The 19,972-nt window shown below is 38.3% G+C and overlaps 2 protein-coding genes and 1 non-coding gene across 3 annotated transcripts; all 3 read right to left on the bottom strand.

Moving 5' to 3' along the window:
• Nucleotides 1-3,496: 3,496 nt before the first annotated feature.
• LOC18014659 (protection of telomeres protein 1a) lies at nt 3,497-6,077 on the bottom strand. Its single transcript, XM_006397192.2, has 10 exons — nt 5,945-6,077; nt 5,670-5,806; nt 5,391-5,589; nt 5,037-5,137; nt 4,845-4,924; nt 4,446-4,712; nt 4,272-4,348; nt 4,112-4,170; nt 3,886-4,041; nt 3,497-3,791 (listed from the first exon to the last, which is right to left on the bottom strand). The coding sequence occupies exons 1-10, from the start codon at nt 6,075-6,077 to the stop codon at nt 3,576-3,578; spliced, it is 1,425 nt and encodes a 474-aa protein (XP_006397255.1). The 3' UTR covers nt 3,497-3,575.
• A 1,750-nt stretch (nt 6,078-7,827) lies between these two features.
• On the bottom strand, nt 7,828-9,852 carry LOC18014473. Its single transcript, XM_006397191.2, has one exon. It carries the CDS (start codon nt 9,678-9,680, stop codon nt 8,016-8,018), a length of 1,665 nt encoding a protein of 554 aa, XP_006397254.1. The 5' UTR covers nt 9,681-9,852; the 3' UTR covers nt 7,828-8,015.
• An 8,255-nt stretch (nt 9,853-18,107) lies between these two features.
• Nucleotides 18,108-18,215, bottom strand: LOC112085874. The gene has a single exon (XR_002899158.1). It is a non-coding gene; the product is annotated as a small nucleolar RNA R71 (small nucleolar RNA).
• Between the last annotated feature and the right edge of the window lie 1,757 nt (nt 18,216-19,972).

Here is a 19,972-nt window from a genome sequence, read left to right as displayed (position 1 = left end):
ACGAAAGAAAACAAATAAATCTATCCTAGAAACCCAAGTAAAGAATCGTATGAAATCAAAATGAAACAAACAAAATTTCGAATAAAAGCAAGTAAACATGCAGATCTAAGAAAGCAAGTATAAATTGATTTGGTTGTAAACAGTAATTAAACACGCTGGGCTTTCGGGAACTCTTTGAGGATCATAATCGGTTTTAACAACTAGGGATATAGATTGGGATTATTGGATATCAAAATATCTAGGGTTTTAGAGCTAGAGTACGGCGGTATGACTACGTCACGTACTGTCATGATCATAACCAACTGTCTCTCGTAATCTTGACCAGTAGGTTTCCACTCTGGCCCTGGAAGGGAGAAAATGCAGGAACTTGTATAGGACTCGTCATGACTCACCCATAGGTAAGTTTCCACTCCTATGGCAAAATCACCTGTTTCATTCTAGGTCGGATACTTAATGAAATCTTTCACAACAATAATTAACTATCTAGATCAGACACGAGGTGATCAATCAAGCATACATGCATTAAGAACAAGAATAAACGAAGAACATAAAATCAAAATCTCAAATCTAAAAACCTAGATGTCTTTTACGATTATGAGAGCCCCTTTCGGAACCCTATGTCCAACTCAGGATCTACTCAGACATTGCTGATGTCGACATTATCATTAGCTTTAATGAGCAATTAAAAGCAGTAAAGAAAAGAGGTAGAAGAAAGCTTCTCTATTGATGAACTAAAGGTTGAGAAATCTTCTCTACAAATCGCTAAAATGGTTAAGAAAACTTGTCTCTGTAAAAAGTATGGAAGAGATATCTAAAAACGACCTAAATGACAAGTATCTATAGTCTTTAATACTCTAGGGCATCTAGGGTTTCAGAATTGAGGCTGGGAAATTACTTGGGCTCAGATATGGGCTTCTTAAGTCGGAGATGGCTGGCCGCGGTCGCATGATGTGTGACCATGGTGGATGGGTGCTTGTCCGCGGTCGCGTAGCCCTAGCCGTTGTAAATGGCTTGTTGGCTGCGGTCTCGTAGCTTGCTGGCCGTCTTCAAATGTCTCTGGGGCAAATAGAATATCTTGAGATCCAACCGTTGCAATGTCTCCAAACCAATTGCATTTGAAAGGTGGTTGAGTCTTCTTTTAATTGTCCAATTTTGGGGGTGATCAGGCAATGAAAAGGTCTTCGTCTTTTCTTGAGAGTTCTGACGGTTTGAATTATCCAAATCTTTTTGTTTCAATTTTCACATTTTTCTCCCAAATTACATGAAAGTCTTTTATAACCTGAAAACATAGAAATTCTTTGAAAACATATGAAAGTGGTGTAAAAAAACACCTGCAAAAAATATTAAAATGATCCATAAAAATGGTCAAAATCTGGTGTTATCACCTATCGTGCCGGATCTCCCGAATCCAACTGGATTTCGAGACTCTGTGCTATAAGCTTAGGGCCGTATTGGGCCTCCTAATTTGACCGGGGGGGGGTACCTGCAAAAAAGCCATGGATGCCACGTGCTAGCACGTGATTCGTCCACGAAGGAATGATTGAATATATTTCCAACATTTATATATGTATTGTTATCTAATTGTCACCAATATTATTTATTCATATTTTTATTAAACGATTTTTACCACCAATTTTGATGTAACCAAAAAATTAATATTCAATTTAAAGATAATTTAAAAAACATTACCCCACACATTGTACAAGTTTATTTCTAATTTAAAAACATCTAGAAATGCCATTAGAGAAATATGTATTTTACTAACAAAAAAAATTTTAAAACCAAAGATGATCCGCATTCTTTTAAGTTGACCCGTTTAGAAAGACGCAGATCTTAGCCTTAACCCGGATATATGAAAGATGAGGTAACTTTTCAAAAAAGGAACATGTAATTGTTTAAGAAATATTTAGCTTCTACTATTAGGAAGAACTGATAAATATCACAATAAATATGAATATCAAATAAATTATTCGCAAGAGAATATCTTCAAATGAAATCTTAATTAAATTTACTCATATTCTGTATTAAATTTAATCCCAATAAATATTTTTTGCCAAATTTAATCAATACATTATATTCGGATAACACAGTCCGCTCAATTACTAAGAATTATATAAAATATTTTTGCCATTTTATATCAAAACAATATTTATGAGACGTTACAACAATATTAATATATCTTATTATTCAAAACTATTGATTTGCCGCTCTATTAGAATATGTTATTATTCTGATAACAACTTTACAAAAATAATCTCTTCTGCTATTTGCCATCAATATTGTGTTTAATTTAAATTTAACAAATATACTTGGCCTCTAATTTACTTACAACTTAATGACATTGCAAAAAAACCCTACATTTTACACTATAAATACGACAATCCCATCTTCCATTTCACTCCAGATCAATTACAACTTTCTTATCTTTTCTTTCACTTATTATCTTTGCAATGGCTTTCAACATGAAGTTAGCACCATTGGCTGACGTTAAGCTCTTCAAGAAGGGGTGGAAGGTTCAGTATAAGGTGCTTCACAGTTGGAAACAATACCAAACCAAAAATGGAAAGTCTTTGAAAATTATTCTCGCTGATGAAATAGTATGATACAATATATCCTATTACATTTTATGTGAAAATTTTAATATATGTGGTTAACTTATAAACATTTTTTTATTTATAAGGTATTAAAATTCATGTTACTATCAAGAAAAATTTGATTCATTGTTTTGAACAGATGATGGTTATCAGTGAATGAAAGTTATTTTTGAACCAGCCATCAGGTTAATAACGGGCCATCTAGCATCAATTCAAGATGTCTTTCATAGCCTCTACCGTTGTCAGCAAAAGTGTTAATCGATCAGACAATCGGTTTTTTAGTTTTCAGATTTTAGTACAATCTTGAACGATGGAACTAGTACAAGTTTTTTTGATTAGTGATTTTATTGAATTATTTATGTAGTCGGTTAATCACACTTATTTTATCATATTGATCTGACGTTATTTATATTAAATAGATGTTATTGGACAAGTTGTAAGTGTCTATGAGTTGGAAACAATCCCAGGTATGAACAAAGACACCAGCAAGCTCGAATTTGACTTGAATTAGGAATCAATATACGGTGGGTCGTCCTGATTCTAGAGCTTACTCAAGACTATAAGCTAGTGACTTATATCTAACCGTCGGTGAATGCTAAACCGGTGTTAGGGGCTGTTGGTCGATGCTCAATCATGTCAAAATGCTTTGTCAATGCTGGGAGTCTCGTCAATGCTCATTTGGATTGATTGGAAGATTGGTATTACGGCTAAGGATTTGGAATCTCTTGTTAAATCAGGGAGAGTTTGAGAATTGATTTTAGATATCCGAACACATCCATCCAATTACCCAAATTTCCTGCACTTTGGGTTATGTTTGTCATTACTAAAAATACTTGTTCCCGACCTATTTTGTAGTACTGGTTTCCTTAAAGGTTGTGTATACCAATATCTATTCAAGCCACATCCCACATTGATAAACATAATAAAAAATCTCTAAATACTTAACTTTTTTAGTCATTGACAAACTCAAACAAGCTTTGGTTAATCAAGAAGACGAGTACCAAAGATTCTGTATAATCTGGTATTCCAAGGGTCAGCTTTATTGGTATAGTAGGAGAGGATACAACATTCGATCCATGGTGGGTTCCTTGGAGTTGAAGCCAAAGACATCGAGCTTTCCCTTCTTATTCCCAGCAACCGATTCCACTTCTTCCTTAACATCTCTATGTTCTGAAACTCTAAACCCCAAAAGTACTCCTGCCAATCAAACAAACTCTAGTTTTAGAGTTTACAGATAATCTCTGTTCACTGTTTTAGATGCATAAACCAAAATGGAGTCTTGCTCTTTTACTGCGTCTTTATCGCATAAGAAAGCTTCTAAAGTCGCTGTTGGATCCTCCAGGGTCAACAAAACTCGGTAACTACGGTTCTCATCTGAAGAAAATTTCTCAACTTGCCAAGGATATGCAGCTACAACTCGAACAATGCATTTGTATTTGTATGTAACCTGTAATAAAAATACAAGTAACAATGAGTCATTTTACAAAATATGACAATGTAAAGAACCCGTATGGAACCTTGGGGAATGTTATAATGTCCATGAGTGTAACAAATGGGGCTTGATCATCATCTGCCTCTGCAAGATACGGAGACTGTTAGGGAGCAAAACAAAATCATCATCACTAAAAAAAATATGTGAATTTTTATCATGAAAAAAGAATGATGAAGCATTGCAACCTGTTAATCTAGAAGGAGATGGAAAACTCCAAAACGGAATGTGTCCAAACTTTGATGATATTCTCTTATCATATATCCTATTTGTTGTGAACATAAGATAGAAAAAAATAAGCACTGAGATTATTATGGTAGGCAGAAAGGTCAGATTATCTCGAGAGACGAAAAGTGACTAACCTCATAATCTTTTCTACTAAACGATCATCTTGTGCGAGCCTGACCGTTGTAGAGTCTGTAAATTTACCTATCCAAGATCCCTTATCAACTTCACAGAGTAACCGGTATAGTTTCACCCATTGACCAGGTTTAACCCAATGAAATAGATGACTGCTTAGAGAAACTCTCAAGATAGTTCCAACTGTGGGAAAGCCGAGCAATATATCTCTCGAGAGAAGAGTGTTAACCGAGATACTGCTAAATGCCTTGTCTTCTCTATCAATCCCACTGTTAATAGTCAACATTGTACACCAAATAAAGAAGAATAAGCATAATATCGATCTGCCTAAATGAATGAAACAACTCAGAACTCAACAAATCCAATGATTTTTTTTATCTTTTTCCGGATAAGAAACTCACTTTGCAAGAATAGATGCTGGAGGTGCATCGGTTCCATCCCAAACAAAAATGGTGCGTGTATCGTCATTGACATGGAGGATCTCAATTACAAGAAAAAAAAAAGTAGAAAACAGGGTATGCTCAGTTAAAAGTAATCGTTTCATGTTGATTGAGACTATTGGGCAAAAGGTATGAAAGAGTAAGTCATGTTACCTTGCACACCAAATCAAAGTGTTTTCCTTTCTTGATCTCTCTCAAAAACGAAAACTTTTTAAGAGTCTGAGCTTTTATTCTGTAAGATGAACTCTGCAAAGCTAAGAAACCACAAGTAGAGATGCAAAGCGTATGAGCATCATTCACAGTTATACATGTATTCTTGAAGGAGGTTGAATTATCAACATTCCTCAAATAACCTATTAACTCATAAAATGTAACACAATGTTTGTTTCTGTTTACTTCTTCTTAGCTACCATCTTACGAACCTATTTATCTAAAGCCATTAAAAGTTCCGGCGCATCTTAGACGAGTTTTTAAGACTCTATAGATCATTGAAAATAAGATGTTTACCTAGATCTCTGGTACTAGTACTGGCAAACAATTTGCCTAGATTATAAATGGAACTCTTGTATCGTTCTTCGTCACGAAAATTCGAAGTACATTGGTAACATACAAATTCCTCCTCGGTTATTCCTTCATACAGTGCAAAGGAAGAAACCCGTTTATTACAAAGAGCAGTTACTGCTTTTCCAGCATCGAAAAATGTCATCTACACAAACAAAAACAAAATTAATAAATAAATAAATGAAGAAAAAGTGTCCTACAAAAAAAAAACCAAGATTCTTGTACCTTAACGCGTATAAACAGAATCATGTCGTTGTGGTTCTTGATATAAGGAAGTTCTTCAAGATTGTTATTAAATACATTAACCGTAAGTCCAGGGCTATGGTAAGAATCATCGATTATCCGGAGAGTACAGATCCAATCTGACACAAAGTAAATTTCGAACTCTTAATCAGAAGATATTGCAGATTATCAATTTTGATGATAGATACAGGAAGAAAAAAAAAAAACCCAAATCTGAGAGAAAAAAAAAAACGAGATTTTGGGTTTTTCGACAATACTATTGTTGCGACATCGTTTGTGGTCTCTTCGTTCGATAACGATACCAAGGAGATTAACTTCTTGGTTAATAAGATTAATGGCGTCTTTGATTTTCACCAGCTTGAGACGACTCTCTATCTTCTTCTTCTCCATCTCCTTCCCCAACAAGCTTCTCCCGCTACTTTACACCTTGAATTTTAAATGAACACCTTTAATTACAAAAATTAGTCTAATTTATTGAGAATAGTTTTATTCCGCGACTAAACCCCAAATGGTTTGGAACGGGAAACGGGACGATTCGGATTGCAGGTTTGAAAATTTTAGTAACCGAACCGAGAAAAACGAATTGGGATTTTCATTTTTGTTTCGATTTCGGTTCTCTCGGCTCAACTAATCGGCAATTGTTCAATTTGGTATCTGCTCCGATCTCTTTCTCCATTAATTGTATTTAATAACCGGATTATACCAATATTAGACCGGTTTATAACAAAATTAGACCGATACTCAAATTTAACCGAAAAGAATTACATCTGAATCCAAATTTACAAACACATATTGGATACAATCACAAAGAAAATTTATTAAGATCAAGAGTATTTTAAAAGAATAGAAGAGATGATTATACAAAAAGAAATATTTTATTTATAATGAATACTCAAAACTTATAAAGACACATGTTTTTCTTTCAAATTTGATTACATGATTTAGTTTGGTTTATGCAAATACCCTAATCTTTTATTTATAGTAAAACAATAGATACCTAACTTGGAGATACCTTCTAATGTTGATACCTAATTTCTTCATGCATAATTATTTTCTTTTTTTTATTTTATACAAGCGTAAGTGCAATAATATTTTGGATAAATTGGATCTATTAAAGAAATTTTACATTATGCATAGGACAAATCCTGAAGATCCACGTATTGGAGCAAATTATTTTTAGTTAGTTACATTACTGGACACAATTTTGGATGATGTATCTAACAATTAAAATATTACATGTCACTATAAAATTAATTAATTTTTGTATAATTATTCAGTATTAATTTAGTATAACAGTATAATTTTGTGTTTTTTTATAATTATATATTATATTTTATTTTGGTAACTTTTATGTTAAACCATTAATACATTCGTTAGTTAGCCAGTAAAAAATATCACGCAAATAGAATCGCTAAATAACACTCGAAACTGCAATCGTTTACTTTCGCAAACTCTTACACTCGTAACTGCAATTGCAGCGTTTAAACCAGTCAAACAAATAATTATAAACTACTAATAGTATGATTACTTCTCATATTGTTGCTATTTTATATTTTATATATATGCATTATTATGTTTTACTTATTCAACATGTACATCAAAAACACCCGATTTTTAAAAAAGCTCGATTAAACTGAACCAAACCCAAATTCTTTTTGGTCAACCAATAGTCCAACCATATGCTTAAACATGTTGCCATATGCTTTATACATGTTGTAAATTTATAAAGATCCGATTATGAACTACAAACGACTACACCATACATGGATAGGATCCAATACTACATTTTTTTTTTTTGCATATCTCAATTTCAATTAATAACTCTGGTAGAACCAAAAGCAGACATAATTATACACTGTTTGAATATCTTGTCTCAGAAACTTTCCCTTATCTTCTCATATGTTGCTTGCAGAAGCTGATAATACATATGTACATACATTGTTATGGTGGATAAAATAGAACTATGTAAAAGCAGGACCAGAAACAATCAAAACCTAAATCAGGTTCTAGTTAGCAAAGAATCAGGCTACAATCGTAGAAGTGTACAGCAAACAGAACGATATACCACGATTTAAGAGACTAACCATGTATATCAAATCTCAAGAACCGGTAATTAATGTTGCCCTCTTACTAGATTTAATAAACTGTATAAAAGATGTAAACGTTACGTACACTCCTCCCCCCACCAATAACATCAGTTGCTATTAGAACACAAGGTAACAACAAAAGCATAATTGATTTCAATACAAAAACAAACAAATACAAAATAAAATGGTTGGTACAAAAAGCTATAAAGAGAACATTATCATAACCTGAAACAGATCAATTTCAGCATGTATTGATCCCATCTTTGCAATCCATTGTAAGGTTATAGAACGTTTCAACACGAGTCTTTCCTCTATAAAACACCTCTGTATCAACAGCTACTCTCATGTACCCATCAAACTCAACCGGTTTCCCATTGTTCAACAGACTTGTCTCATTGAACCACTCACTCTTGTTTCCCCACAAGTAGCTATAATCATCAAGTAAATGAACCTTATACTGAGACCTCAACTTGTCGAAGTAATTATAGAACGGTTCATTAGTAGCAACATACAAATTCCTCCACTGTTGAACCAATCCTTTAAGCTTACTCAGAATCGCATCAGGCCATGTATCTGCATCCAAATGTGGCCAGAGCTTCTTGTCCTTTGCTTTCTCGCCTCTAACAACATGAACCGCATCAAAGTCCCAGTCCATTTTACCGCTAATCTCCGAGACAATGTTCATCAGCCTCTTAGATTTCCACAGTGTATGCCATGGCCTCTCAACGTACTTCGAGGCTTGCCCTTCGCATACTCTATACCAATAGTTTTCAGGCTCAGGAGCATCAAACTGTCTCCATATAATAGTGCTCTTATCTTTACTAAGCTGCAAAGGAGAAACTTTATGCGTCTTAACCTTCCTAACAGGAACTTTACGTTTATGAGACCGATTCCATTTCTTCCAATCTCTTACAAACTCTCCTTCTTCAACAATAGAAGCCGTTTCTTTAAGATGCTCGAAATCGAAATAATACCGAAAGTCCTTACCTTCCTCGTCTTTCCCCTTGGAGCTATAACTTGAAGACAAACACAAACTCAAATCCATCACGAAAGTCCGGTTCAAGTACATTGCTTCACCTAATCCACACAAGAAACTCCACATATACTGATTCATACCCTTGCAATAATCACCTCCTCTCGAGTAATACAAATACTTCCCTCTCCTGAAATTCGTCTGCGAGCCAAGCGTCGGGATCGTATCGTTGATCTCGGGATCGCCGCCACGAGCAACTTTTGGACCTCCTCCTCCTCCTCTAGGCTTCATCCTAAACCTACGAGCATTGACACCAGAGTGCCAACCACTAGTGTGAAACACTTTGTAAGTACAATTCTCACCGAATGCAAACTTAAACCTCCTGAAATCTCTATATCTCCTCCAAGATTTCTCCTTTTTGTTCCTAAACCTCCAAGAAACATCGCATTCGTCTGGATTCGAACCGTTAACCGGAGTTTCATACTCTAAGAACACAATTGATTTGAAAACTCTTAGATTAAACCTCTGAACAGCGACCAACACTCTCGGATCCGAGCAATTTACGACTTTCAGATCGTCACAATCAACAGAAGATGAATTCACCGTCATGTTCCCGATTTTCTCCTCGGAAAGCTCAATCGTCGCCTGGGTAACGGTTCCGGTGGAGTTCGCCGGAGCTGATACCGGAGAAGAAGCGATGTCTTCACCGGTGTTGAGGATAGAGCCGTCGATTCTGAAAGTTGCGTTTTCGGTTCCCGTGAGGAGTTTTGTAAGCGCTGGAGCGGATTCGAGCCATGGATCTGGTGGTTGGTAAGTGACGGCGATTACTGTGAAAATGAGAACGGAGAAGACGAAGACTGAGAAACAGACATTGCTGATTAGCTTGATGAGGTTCTGGGCGATTGGTTCGGTGGTCAGATCCGATTCCTTCATGGATTTTTCAAACCCAGTGACCAATATCCGATGGAGATGAAATCAAATTTCAAGAGAAGAAGATCCAAAGGTTATGAGAATCGAACAGAGAAGCGAGCAGATCTGATGAGAAACCAAATGAAGCTCTTGCTTTTTGGGAGTAAAAAAAATGGACTCTAGTGAACTTGTTGTAGTCTTCTTCTTTCTTATTAGTTCTTCATTTTTTTAATATCTTTCTAATTACTAATTTTAGGGACGCAAAATCTGAGAGATTTCAATTTCTTTCTAAATTTTGTTTTTTTGGTTTTTTAATGCTTTGGAAGTAAGTAAATGGACCAGCGACGTCCGCGCCACTTGATTCGAACATTTTACCTATTGCCACGTATTTGAAGGAGATGTTTATTTGTTAAGTGGTTCTGTAGAGGCTCGTCGGAAGCAAGAATCCGATAATCGAATCAATTAGTCCCATGGTTAAAAGGCTCAACCCCTTTTTGCGATGAAAAATCCTAAAGCTTGGTGGCTTGAAGGTAAAGTGGCAGGTCATGTTAATGACGATGATTTGATGCTATTCTTATTCTGTTAAGAACATCATATGCTAGCTGCGATCGAGCATGAGCTTTGGAATTTCAAGGAATGGATGCTTACCGTAAATAAATGGACTGGAAGAAATTATCCATACTTTCTTTGAGGTATTCAACTAGGTTTGTAGGCTCTGATTGGTAACTTATAGAATAGTAGAATTGTGTTTTAAATACGATTCCGCAAGATTTTTGTTATTCAACAAAAATTTGCGGAATGATAAAATACACACAAAACGCAGACTGCTGTTTCACTTAAAAAATATAAAAAGTCATTCTGCAGAAAAGCAATTTATACGTAGATTAATTTATTTCGCAAATTTTTTTCCATTATTCCGCCAACCAATCAAAGCAATAATCAACTAATGATAGAATAAATAAAGAATCTTAGGACAAGTTGAGAAAATTAGAATCCAAAAACCAGTTGGTGATGTTCCTGTAGAGATATGGATGAGAATTAACATAGATGTTTTCGAGAATGTTAATTTTTGCTAGATATTGAGTAGGTAAAAGGCAAATACCCACCATTTTGGCTATATGTGATATTTGATGTGTTTTGTTCCGAATATCATATATTTTCAATTTTTTAGTCTTGATAATCTGCTAAAAAAATCCAATCTCACTAAAAAGAAAAAAAAATGGATTTCATGATCTTGAGACTTGCTCTAGAAATATGTTAAGTCGGTTTGAAGAGGTTGCGAAAACCTGCGAAATCGTGTTTAAAAACACAATTTCATTATTCTGTAGGTTTTCTCTAAGCTCACCAGAACTTAAGTCTTAATTATATGTTTTCAAGCAATTCAACCCAAAAAATATGGCTTCTATCTATGTTTTTTTTATTCATATCATGTTTATGATTTCTAAAATGGTATAATTTTTCTACTTACCCTACTTCTAATCCTAAAAAAAAATATTTGTTTAATAAAAATTTTGTTTTTAAAAAACTAATACCACACAATCAAGCAAATTATAATATTCTTATAATTAATTACGCATCTCTATATCAATATAAATATATTTATAAAATATTATGTCAAATAAAACCTGCGTGTATGCGCGGGTACAAGCCTAATAATACATAAAAGCTCTTGTATAAAACCGTTCAAACAATTTGTAGAAGATTTCCATAAAGCCAAAAATAAAAAAAAACGAGCAAAAATTAAATTATATGACCAACATTATATTTTAAAAATCTATTTAATAAAAATCTCAAACTCATGAGTAAAATGGAGAAAGTGATACTATGGTATATGAAAAATATTGTATAAAACAATTTGAACAATTAGTAGAAGGTTTCCTAGAACCAAAAATTAAAATAACAATCAAAAATTAAATTATATGACAAAAATTATATTTCAAAAAGCTATTTAATGCAAAACTTAACTCATGAGTGAAATCGAAAAAATGATAGTATGTTATAATGAATTTCTTATATAAAGCCATTCAAACAATGAGTAGAAGCTTTTTTTTAGAGCCAAAAATCAAAAGGAAAAAGCAAAAATAAAATCAGATGATCTAAAATATATTTTAAAAAGCTACTTAATGCAAAACTCAACTCATGAGTAAATTGAAAAAAATGATAGTATGGTTTATGAAATTTCATGTATGAAACCATTCAAAACTTTTGTACAAGCTTTCTATAGAGCCAAATATAAAAAAAAACGAGCAAAAATAGAATTATGTGTTCAAAATTATATTTTAAAAGCTATTTATTGCAAAACTCAACTCATGAGTGAAATCAAGAAAATGATAATATGCTATATGAAAGTTCTTGTATAAAATAATTCAAATAATTAGTAGAATGTTTCCATATAGCCAACAGTCAAAAGGAACAAGCAAGAATCTATTGGAAGAGTTTGTGAAGACACTGTTGATTCTTGAGATCACTAAATGTGTTTTAGATATGTTAAAGATGATTAAGAGTGACAATGGGGTGAGATTTCTGTAATATGAAGGAAGGTCGCAACCGTATGTTGTGTATTGATGAAAAGATGTTTAGAATTTTGAACTAGGTCTCAGGAGAATTCAGTTTAGTGTTCTAAACACTGTTACAAAGAGCTCGGTCTTAGAGAGAGAGTTTTTATATAGGAAGAGAGTAATAAATTTTGGATCCCCCTCATAAATAATCTGTGGGAAGTATTTACAGCGGAGGTTGGAAAGCAAGTTTCTTCCAAATCGGGATGGCGTGGGAGCTTCAGCGCATCTCGCAGGTATGGCATCTCGAGCCGCATGTTCGAACCACTCCGCGGCGAATGATGATGAGCTTATCGCCGAGCTATCCGTGCAGATAGGTCACTGTAGGCGATTTGCTTCTACACGTGTCAGATTCTGCTCGGTTCCGTCCAGTGTAGATCGGCGTCGTGATGATAACAGTTAGGCGGGGCCACACTGACTCGATTCGTTGACTTTGGTTTGACTCTTTGTTGACTAGGTCAATGGGCCTTATCATTCAAGATGGGCCTAGCTAATTGGGGGTGCTAAGCCCACCTCCAACAATAGCCCCCCCCCCTCCCAGTTTGGTATATGAGAGGGTGTCGAATGCGCTGAAGTCCGTGGTTTTGATTAACTCGGCCCATCACAAGTCGGTGTTATGATGAAGTTTAAGGCAGACTCCTCTGGTTCCAGCATTAGGCGGGAAAAGACGTAAATTTCCTGTGGAAACTCTTGGGACTCCTGCGCGTGGTTGGCACATGCAGACATGAAGGGACGTTTTCGCTGCTTTTTATTTTTGCGCTTCTCGAGAACGGCATCAAAGCGGCATCATCATTAGGGTTTTGCCAAGTATCAACTGTTTCTGTCTCGATTGGTCGTTTTTCCTTCATCCTTTTCTATTTAAATCTTCTTCCCCTTCTTTCTTCTTACTTTTGCTTTTCCGAGACAGAACTGCAGAAATTCTTCTTCTTCTTTTCTCCTATTTTTCGATTTCGCCTCTCATTTTCCTTTTCTTTCCATTTTTGGTCCTTCGTGCTTTGCAATGGTGGATCTTTTCGATGGGATTTCGGTTGAGTCTGAAACCGAATCTGGTTCTCGTGAGAATCACGGTGAGGTGCTCCCGGAAAGATCTTCGCAGGTGGCTAGTTCTGAACATACGAACTCTCCTCATCATGAGGAAGAAAACGAAAACGGACCATCTTCCGCTGATCAACCGGGTTGGCCGGAAGGTGTCTAAGATCGGGACTTCGGCAGCCGGTGGTCGTGGCGTTGATCGAGGTGAGCCCGGCGGCCGGGATCACAGTGGTGTCCAGAACCCAAAACCTTGAAGATCCAAAGCTCAAAAACCTCGAGGATTGAAGACCTGGAGCGATTCGAAGTCCGTGCCGACTATGATTTTTGAGTGCGGGTTTCCCTCAGATGTCGAGATTCGGATTCTCGCCGAGGAGGATTGACCCTATGCCTATGCGAGGCTTTTTTTACGAAGTGCGGGCTACGGTTCCCTATCCCTGATCTTTTTGTCTCGTACTGCAAGAGGCGAGAGTTGGCGTTCTCGCAGATCTGCCCGACGACGATACAGAATATGGTCGTGCTACTAACTTTGGGGTCGGAGAGCGGTGTTGAGGTGACGTGTGCTCTTTTCGAAGATCTCACCCTTCACAAAAACAATTATGCCATATCGGGCACTTACTATGCTTCCTTCAGGCCGGGGTTGGGTATTACCTCTGACAAGCCGAGTAAGGTTGGCGACTGGGAGCGTAACTACTTCTATGTGCGGGCCAACGAAGCTGCCGGCCTCGTCCCAGGTCGGGATTATCAAGCTGACGTGAAATTTTCTCCTGGTAAGGTTGACCGCTTCAGGTTTTGCTTGGTCTGATGAGTGTTTTTTTTAGTTCCGCACCGAGGTGGAGTCAAGATAAGAAGCTATGACGCAGTTCTCGACAAGCTCAGGTCGGTGCTGAGGCGCATGTGGACGGATTTTACTGCCGAACAGGTGGCTACGACATTCTCTTCGATTGCGTCTGGTAAAAAGATCTACTTTTTTTCTCTTTTTATTTAAACATATATTGATCGCAGGTTGGCCACGGCCTCCTACTTCCTCTTGCGGCACCTCGTTAGTGGCGCATCCAAGGGTTCTGTGCCGCAGCCAAGGCAGCCCATTGTTAGGGCTCCGTTCTCGTCACGCCCGAGACCGGTTGTGTCACCGCGGGCCTCTGTATTGCGGACAAAGCCGTCTGCAACAACGTTTCCGTCTTCGTCACGCTCGAGACCGGCATCAACTCCTGTGGTTCCGCCCTCAGTCTTTACTCTTTCTCCGTTTGTTCCACCGCTGATGCCGATCCCAGCTCTGCGACCTGGTAAGTTGTGCGAATATGTTTACTGTTTTTGGAAGTGTTCTATAGCTGATGTCTGTTTTTAGGTCGCTCTCGATTCGTTATACCCTCCTATGCAGTATCTCTTTCGGCAGTTTCAAGCTCAAACCCTTCGCCATCTGTAGGTCGGACTGAAGTTATCTGTGAAGAGACTGGAGATGGTTATGCTGATGATGCCGAGGACGCCCAACCTCTGAGGAGGAGAACTGCCGAGGAGAGGCGTAGGGCTGATGGCGATGCTTCGGTGGAGTCCTCCGGGGTTGCGACCAAGAGGAGGAGGGCGGAAAGTGGCACCGATGAAGTTCCTCCGAGCCGTACTTATAACGTGTCCGAAGCCCAGTAGGACGAGGTGCCCGAAGAGGGTAGAAGGGATGCTGTTCCCAAAAACCAAGGGGATGTCACATTGACTGAGAGGAGGCTCAATCACGCGTACGAGGATATCAAGCAGGTTGAGGATCGGGTTGGGGCTCTGAAGACGGAGAAAGACTCAACAGTGCGGAAAATTCGCAAGCTGGAGGAGGATTTGGCGGATGAGAAAGCTCGTTCAGCCTTGTTGAGTGGATTCCAGGACGAGGTAGAGAGGCTTCAGGCCGAGTTGGAAACAGAGAAGGCAAAGTCGGCCAGCTTAGAGGAGCAGCTCTCTCTCGCGGGTGGGGCGGTAAAATATGTGAACGGGAGGCCTTCCGGTCTGGATTGGAGCCAGCTCGAGTGAGGTGATTAGGATCATCACCGCAGAGCACGATGGTCATCGAACTAAGGTTTCACGGCTGACGGCTGAGGCTCGGCAGCTGGAGGAGAAAATTAAGCACGCGAAAGCTCACCTTGCCAAGGAGAATTAGCGCATTGCGCAGACGGTCGCGGTTAAGAATTGCAGGTGGGGGAATAGGATGACGAGGATCCGGGCTAACTTGGAAAACCGAGAAAGGGAGGTGGGGGTGCAGCTGCTGTTGAGCCAAGTGGTGAGGACATACGAGTGCCTTATGACGCTGAAGAGGCAGTATAATCTGACTCCACTGCCAGAAGTTTTGACGAAGTTGAAACATGATGAGGCTGTGTTCGAATCCCAGCTCGAGGAGATCCAGTATCCCGAACTCACCGATGAGGATTTCTCGGTGCCTGTTGGACGTGCCCCAGTGATCCGACCTGAGGGTGCTCTCCTGGCGTCGGTGGGGAATCAGTCCGCTACCGATCGAGTTTCAGCAAGCAACCGCCCTGATCCCGGTTGAGATACTCCTCCCTCAGCGTCGGCTCCAGATCCCGAGGAGCTAAGCCAACCCTTCTAAGGTCAGCATGGGTGAATGCTCGAATACTAAGTCCGGTGATAACACCGTATTTTGACCACTTTTATGGATCATAACTGTATCTTATGCAGGTGTTTTAACTCTGTTTTCAATGGTTTTTAATTTTTTTTCAATGTTTTAGAGTTTCAAAAGACTTTACAGGAAAATTGGGCAAAAGATATGAAATTTGGAACAAATAAGCAATTTTGGATAAATGCAGACCGTCAGAATTATGACAAGCGATGAGGACTTTCTCACCGTCTGATCACCCCCAAAATTTGAGACAACATAGAGGATCCAACCAGCTTTCTAATGCACTTGGTTTGGAGACAATCCAAAGGTTAGATCTTCAGATACTCTCAATGCAAGAATGACAGAAAATGCAGTTCCGGAAGAGAGCCGTGTGCCGGGACCGCGGCCAACACCCATTTTCCCGCGGGTAGAGCCACCGCGACCGCGGACATTGGTCGTTCACTTTCCCGACGACTTAATTAAAGCCCAGATCAATTCCTTTCGTTATTTTTGAAGCCCTAAGTGTCCAAGACCACCCCAGAAGCTATAAATACCCTCTTTAAGTCATTCTAAACAGGAGAGACCGAAACTTAGACAACTTAGAGAGAGAGAGAGAGAGGGATTTCGTGTGGAACCCTAGAGAGGAGGCCGCCGCATCAGAAGAAGGAGCCGCCGCTGGAGGAAGACATCACACCTCCATCTGCTGCTCTGTTCTTCGTTTTTCTTCCTTCTGTTCTTTAATTTCCTGAACTTTTAATACTTTATGATGCTTTGTTACAATATGTTTGAGTAGTTACCCAGTTGGATTTAAAGGGATTGTTCATAGGGAATTTCATGTGTCTTTGCTTATGAATCGATAGATTTAGGAATTATAATCTTCTATATGTTCTTCGTTTGCCTTTAATCTTACTGCGTGATTCTTTGCTGGCCACTTAGAAGCCCATCTGATAAGATATGTTGCGAAAGCTTTCATTGATTATCTGAACTAGGGTGAAACGAGCAATAATTCTATAGGAGTGGAAACCTACCTGTAGTTGAGTTGTGAATATTGATGAGTCTTGTTCTGCTATTGCATCTTCTCCCTTCCAGGATCAGAGTGGAAACCTACTGATTAGGGTTGCAAAGATAGTTGTTTAGTGCTGCGAAAGTAGGCTATTCATACTTCTGTGCCTCGAGTTCTAGAACATACGTAGTTGATTACCTTTATCACTTGTTTAAAATCGACATAGCTTAGTCCATGAACCCCTGCCAATTCCCCTAGATGCCCAACGTTTGTCTTTCGTTGCTTACAACCTTAGATTTCCATTCTGCTTTTCATTCGCTTATTGCCTGCTTTCATTCGCCCTTGGTTTAATTGCTTTTTACTTGATTTACTTGCTTTCGTTTTTCAATTTTTTTTACTTGCTTTGCTTTGTAGTTTAGATTTCGTGACAACCAAAAACCCAAAACCAAAACCAAAACCTTTTTAGTTATAATCTGATTTAAGCGTTGCACTGAATTCGTACTGAAACAACTAAGTCTCTGTGGATCGATACCCTAAGTACTACAGCGCACATCTGTGCACTTGCAGACATTAGGGGTTATAAATTTAAAACCTGAAGCTTAGTAAAACGAAAACAACAAACCCCGCTTTTGCTCGCAATCAAGTTTTTGGCGCCGTTGCTGGCGACTTTGATTTGTTTCGTTACGAATCCCAGCTTAAATCCATTAGAGCACTTGTTTACTTTTACTTTTTCTTTTGAAATTTTCAGGTTTCGCTGCGATGAGAGACCGGGAACATGTTCCCGGAACTCTTGGTGATCCACCATATCGTGTGGGTGGTGATCCAAGCGATGATAACCTGACTGATGACGAGTTTGAGGAACTGATTTATGATGACAATGGGCTAATCGGATCGACAAAACGTGAAGATGATAATGAACTGATTGGAAGTTTTGATTCACTCGAGAAGTTCATGGGAGATCGAAGAGCTATTCAACCAGCCTTACCAGAGGATGGCAAAACCGAAATTAAGGTACCCCATATCCATTTAGTTCAACAAAATCAATTCTCTAGTTATACATTCGAAAACCCGATAAACCATATCGAGACGTTCGAATAATTATGTGCAACCATTACAGTAAATGGGGATTACCACAAGTGTAGTATTTTCCCATTCTCTCCTAGAGATAATGCCAGCAAATGGCTAAAATCTTTGCCACCTGCTTCACTAAAAACGTGGGCAGCGTGTAGAACTGCTTTCCTAAATCGTTTTTACACTAGAAATCGTTCAAATCTCTTAAGGAACAAGATAAGAACTTATAAACAAAAAGAAGATGAAGATCTTTTAGATACTTGGGAAAGATTTAGGGAATACCAAAGAGATTGTCCACACCATGGATATACCGAGGAGTACCTGCTGGATATCTTCTATCGTGGTATAACTTCAGAGTTACAACACTCTTTCGACACAGCAAGTAATGGAGACTTCTCAACTAGATCTGTAGAAGATGCTCATGCTTTCACCAACAATTTTGCAAACAGCATCCGAAATCAAACAACCTTTGGTAATTCTGCACTTCCTGAGAAGAAAGAAGAAATTTTGGAAGTTATGAAGTGTCTCCATCACATAATGAGTCATCTTGGATTGCAACAACCAAACAAGGCACACAATACGTGTAACTTTGAAGGTTGGGACAACCCAATGGATTCTTATGATCAAGGGATGGTGAACACTGCAGAAGTCTATCAAATTTAAGATTTTCCCTTCGTTTCTAATCACCGCGGGTCCATTCATCCGGACCGCGGCAAACCAAGCTTTCACCGCGATCGCGAGCCTTCTGACCGTGGTAAATCGTCTTCCGATCTTATCTGGACATCACCTTCCGAACCAATCTTGGGTATTCAATCTAATCCTGTTTCATATCCTAGTTTTCCCTTTTCTGAAGCTGAAAACCTAAACTAAAAGATTTTAGAGCTTGAAAAATCTAGGTCTCAAGAGATTAGTGATCTTAGATCTGAGCTAAAAACGATGCAAGAAGATTTCAATGAAAAATTTTCCACCCTCCTTAGCCTAATGATCAAAACTAATTCTAAAAACTTAGATAAACCTGAGGAGGAGCCAAGTGAAAATTCTTTCGAACGCTCAAGTGAAGCAGATCCCTCCGATCATGTGAAAGCTATCACACTTAGGAGTGGATTAGCTTACAAAGAGCCTGAATTTCCTAAAGATCCCGAAGATGAGGAAAAGGGTAAGGAAAAGGAGAAAGAAAGAGAAAGAATCACGATTGGAGACATTGAAAGAGAAGTGGTAGGAGAGAAGGATGGAGAAGAAGTAAGAAAAGATTCATCCCGTGAAATCCTTGGAGAAGACCCGATTCCACCTCCACCAACTCGTGTCTATAAACCTAAACCTCCATATCCTAGAGCCTTAAGAGCCCCTAAGAAAGAGAAAGAAAAACCTAAGCTGAAAGAGTTGATCGATCAATTAAATGTGAGATTACCTTTCGTAGAAGCTTGTGCTATGATTCCAGCTTTAAGAAAATACAGGAAGGGTATTCTAACAAATTCTTTCACTCTTGAAGAAGGCATTATGATGATAACCCATGAATGTAGTTCTAACCTGCAAAGCCGAATCCCTGAAAAGAAAAACGATCCTGGAAGCTTTGTACTTTCATGCACCATCAATGATGTAGCTTTTCAGCGTGCTCTCTGTGATTTAGGATCAAGCATAAACATGATGCCTCTTTCAGTAGCAAAACGTTTAGGACACCACACTTTCAAGCCCACTAAAATTTCTTTAGTATTAGCTGATCGTTCTGTTAGACAACCTGTAGGTATCCTAATAGATGTTCCCGTCGAAATCGAAAAATGTTCCATCTCTACCGATTTCGTAGTTTTAGAACTTGAAAGAGAACCTGAGGATCCCCTAATTCTTGGAAGACCATTCTTATCTACAGCCGGAGCCATAATCAATGTTCCTGAAGGAAAAATCGACCTTCATCTAGTTGGTCTAGTTATGCAGTTTGTCATGAACAAAAGTTTCGACAAACCAACTTTGGATGGCAAAATTTGTTGGGTTGATGAGTTAGACGGAATTATTGAGGAAGTCTATGAAGATCTGCTTCTAGACGACCCTTTAAGTGTCACGCTTTCACCGG

The sequence above is a fragment of the Eutrema salsugineum genome, unplaced genomic scaffold (assembly GCF_000478725.1).
Source record: "Eutrema salsugineum unplaced genomic scaffold, Eutsalg1_0 scaffold_3, whole genome shotgun sequence".
NCBI classification, from domain to species: domain Eukaryota; kingdom Viridiplantae; phylum Streptophyta; class Magnoliopsida; order Brassicales; family Brassicaceae; genus Eutrema; species Eutrema salsugineum.
The sequence above is the reverse complement of the archived record's forward strand: the minus strand, read 5'-3'. Positions and strand labels throughout refer to the sequence as shown.

Excerpts from the sequence above, each read along its gene's own strand:
- LOC18014659 (XM_006397192.2), bottom strand. The coding sequence starts at position 6,077 with ATGGAGAAGAAGAAGATAGAGAGTCGTCTCAAGCTGGTGAAAATCAAA. Across the intron at positions 5,590-5,669 it reads TTCTGTTTATACGCGTTAAG|ATGACATTTTTCGATGCTGG; the intron begins GTACAAGAATCT and ends TTGTTTGTGTAG. Across the intron at positions 4,171-4,271 it reads ATCTCCTTCTAGATTAACAG|AGGCAGATGATGATCAAGCC; the intron begins GTTGCAATGCTT and ends CGTATCTTGCAG.
- LOC18014473 (XM_006397191.2), bottom strand. The coding sequence starts at position 9,680 with ATGAAGGAATCGGATCTGACCACCGAACCAATCGCCCAGAACCTCATC.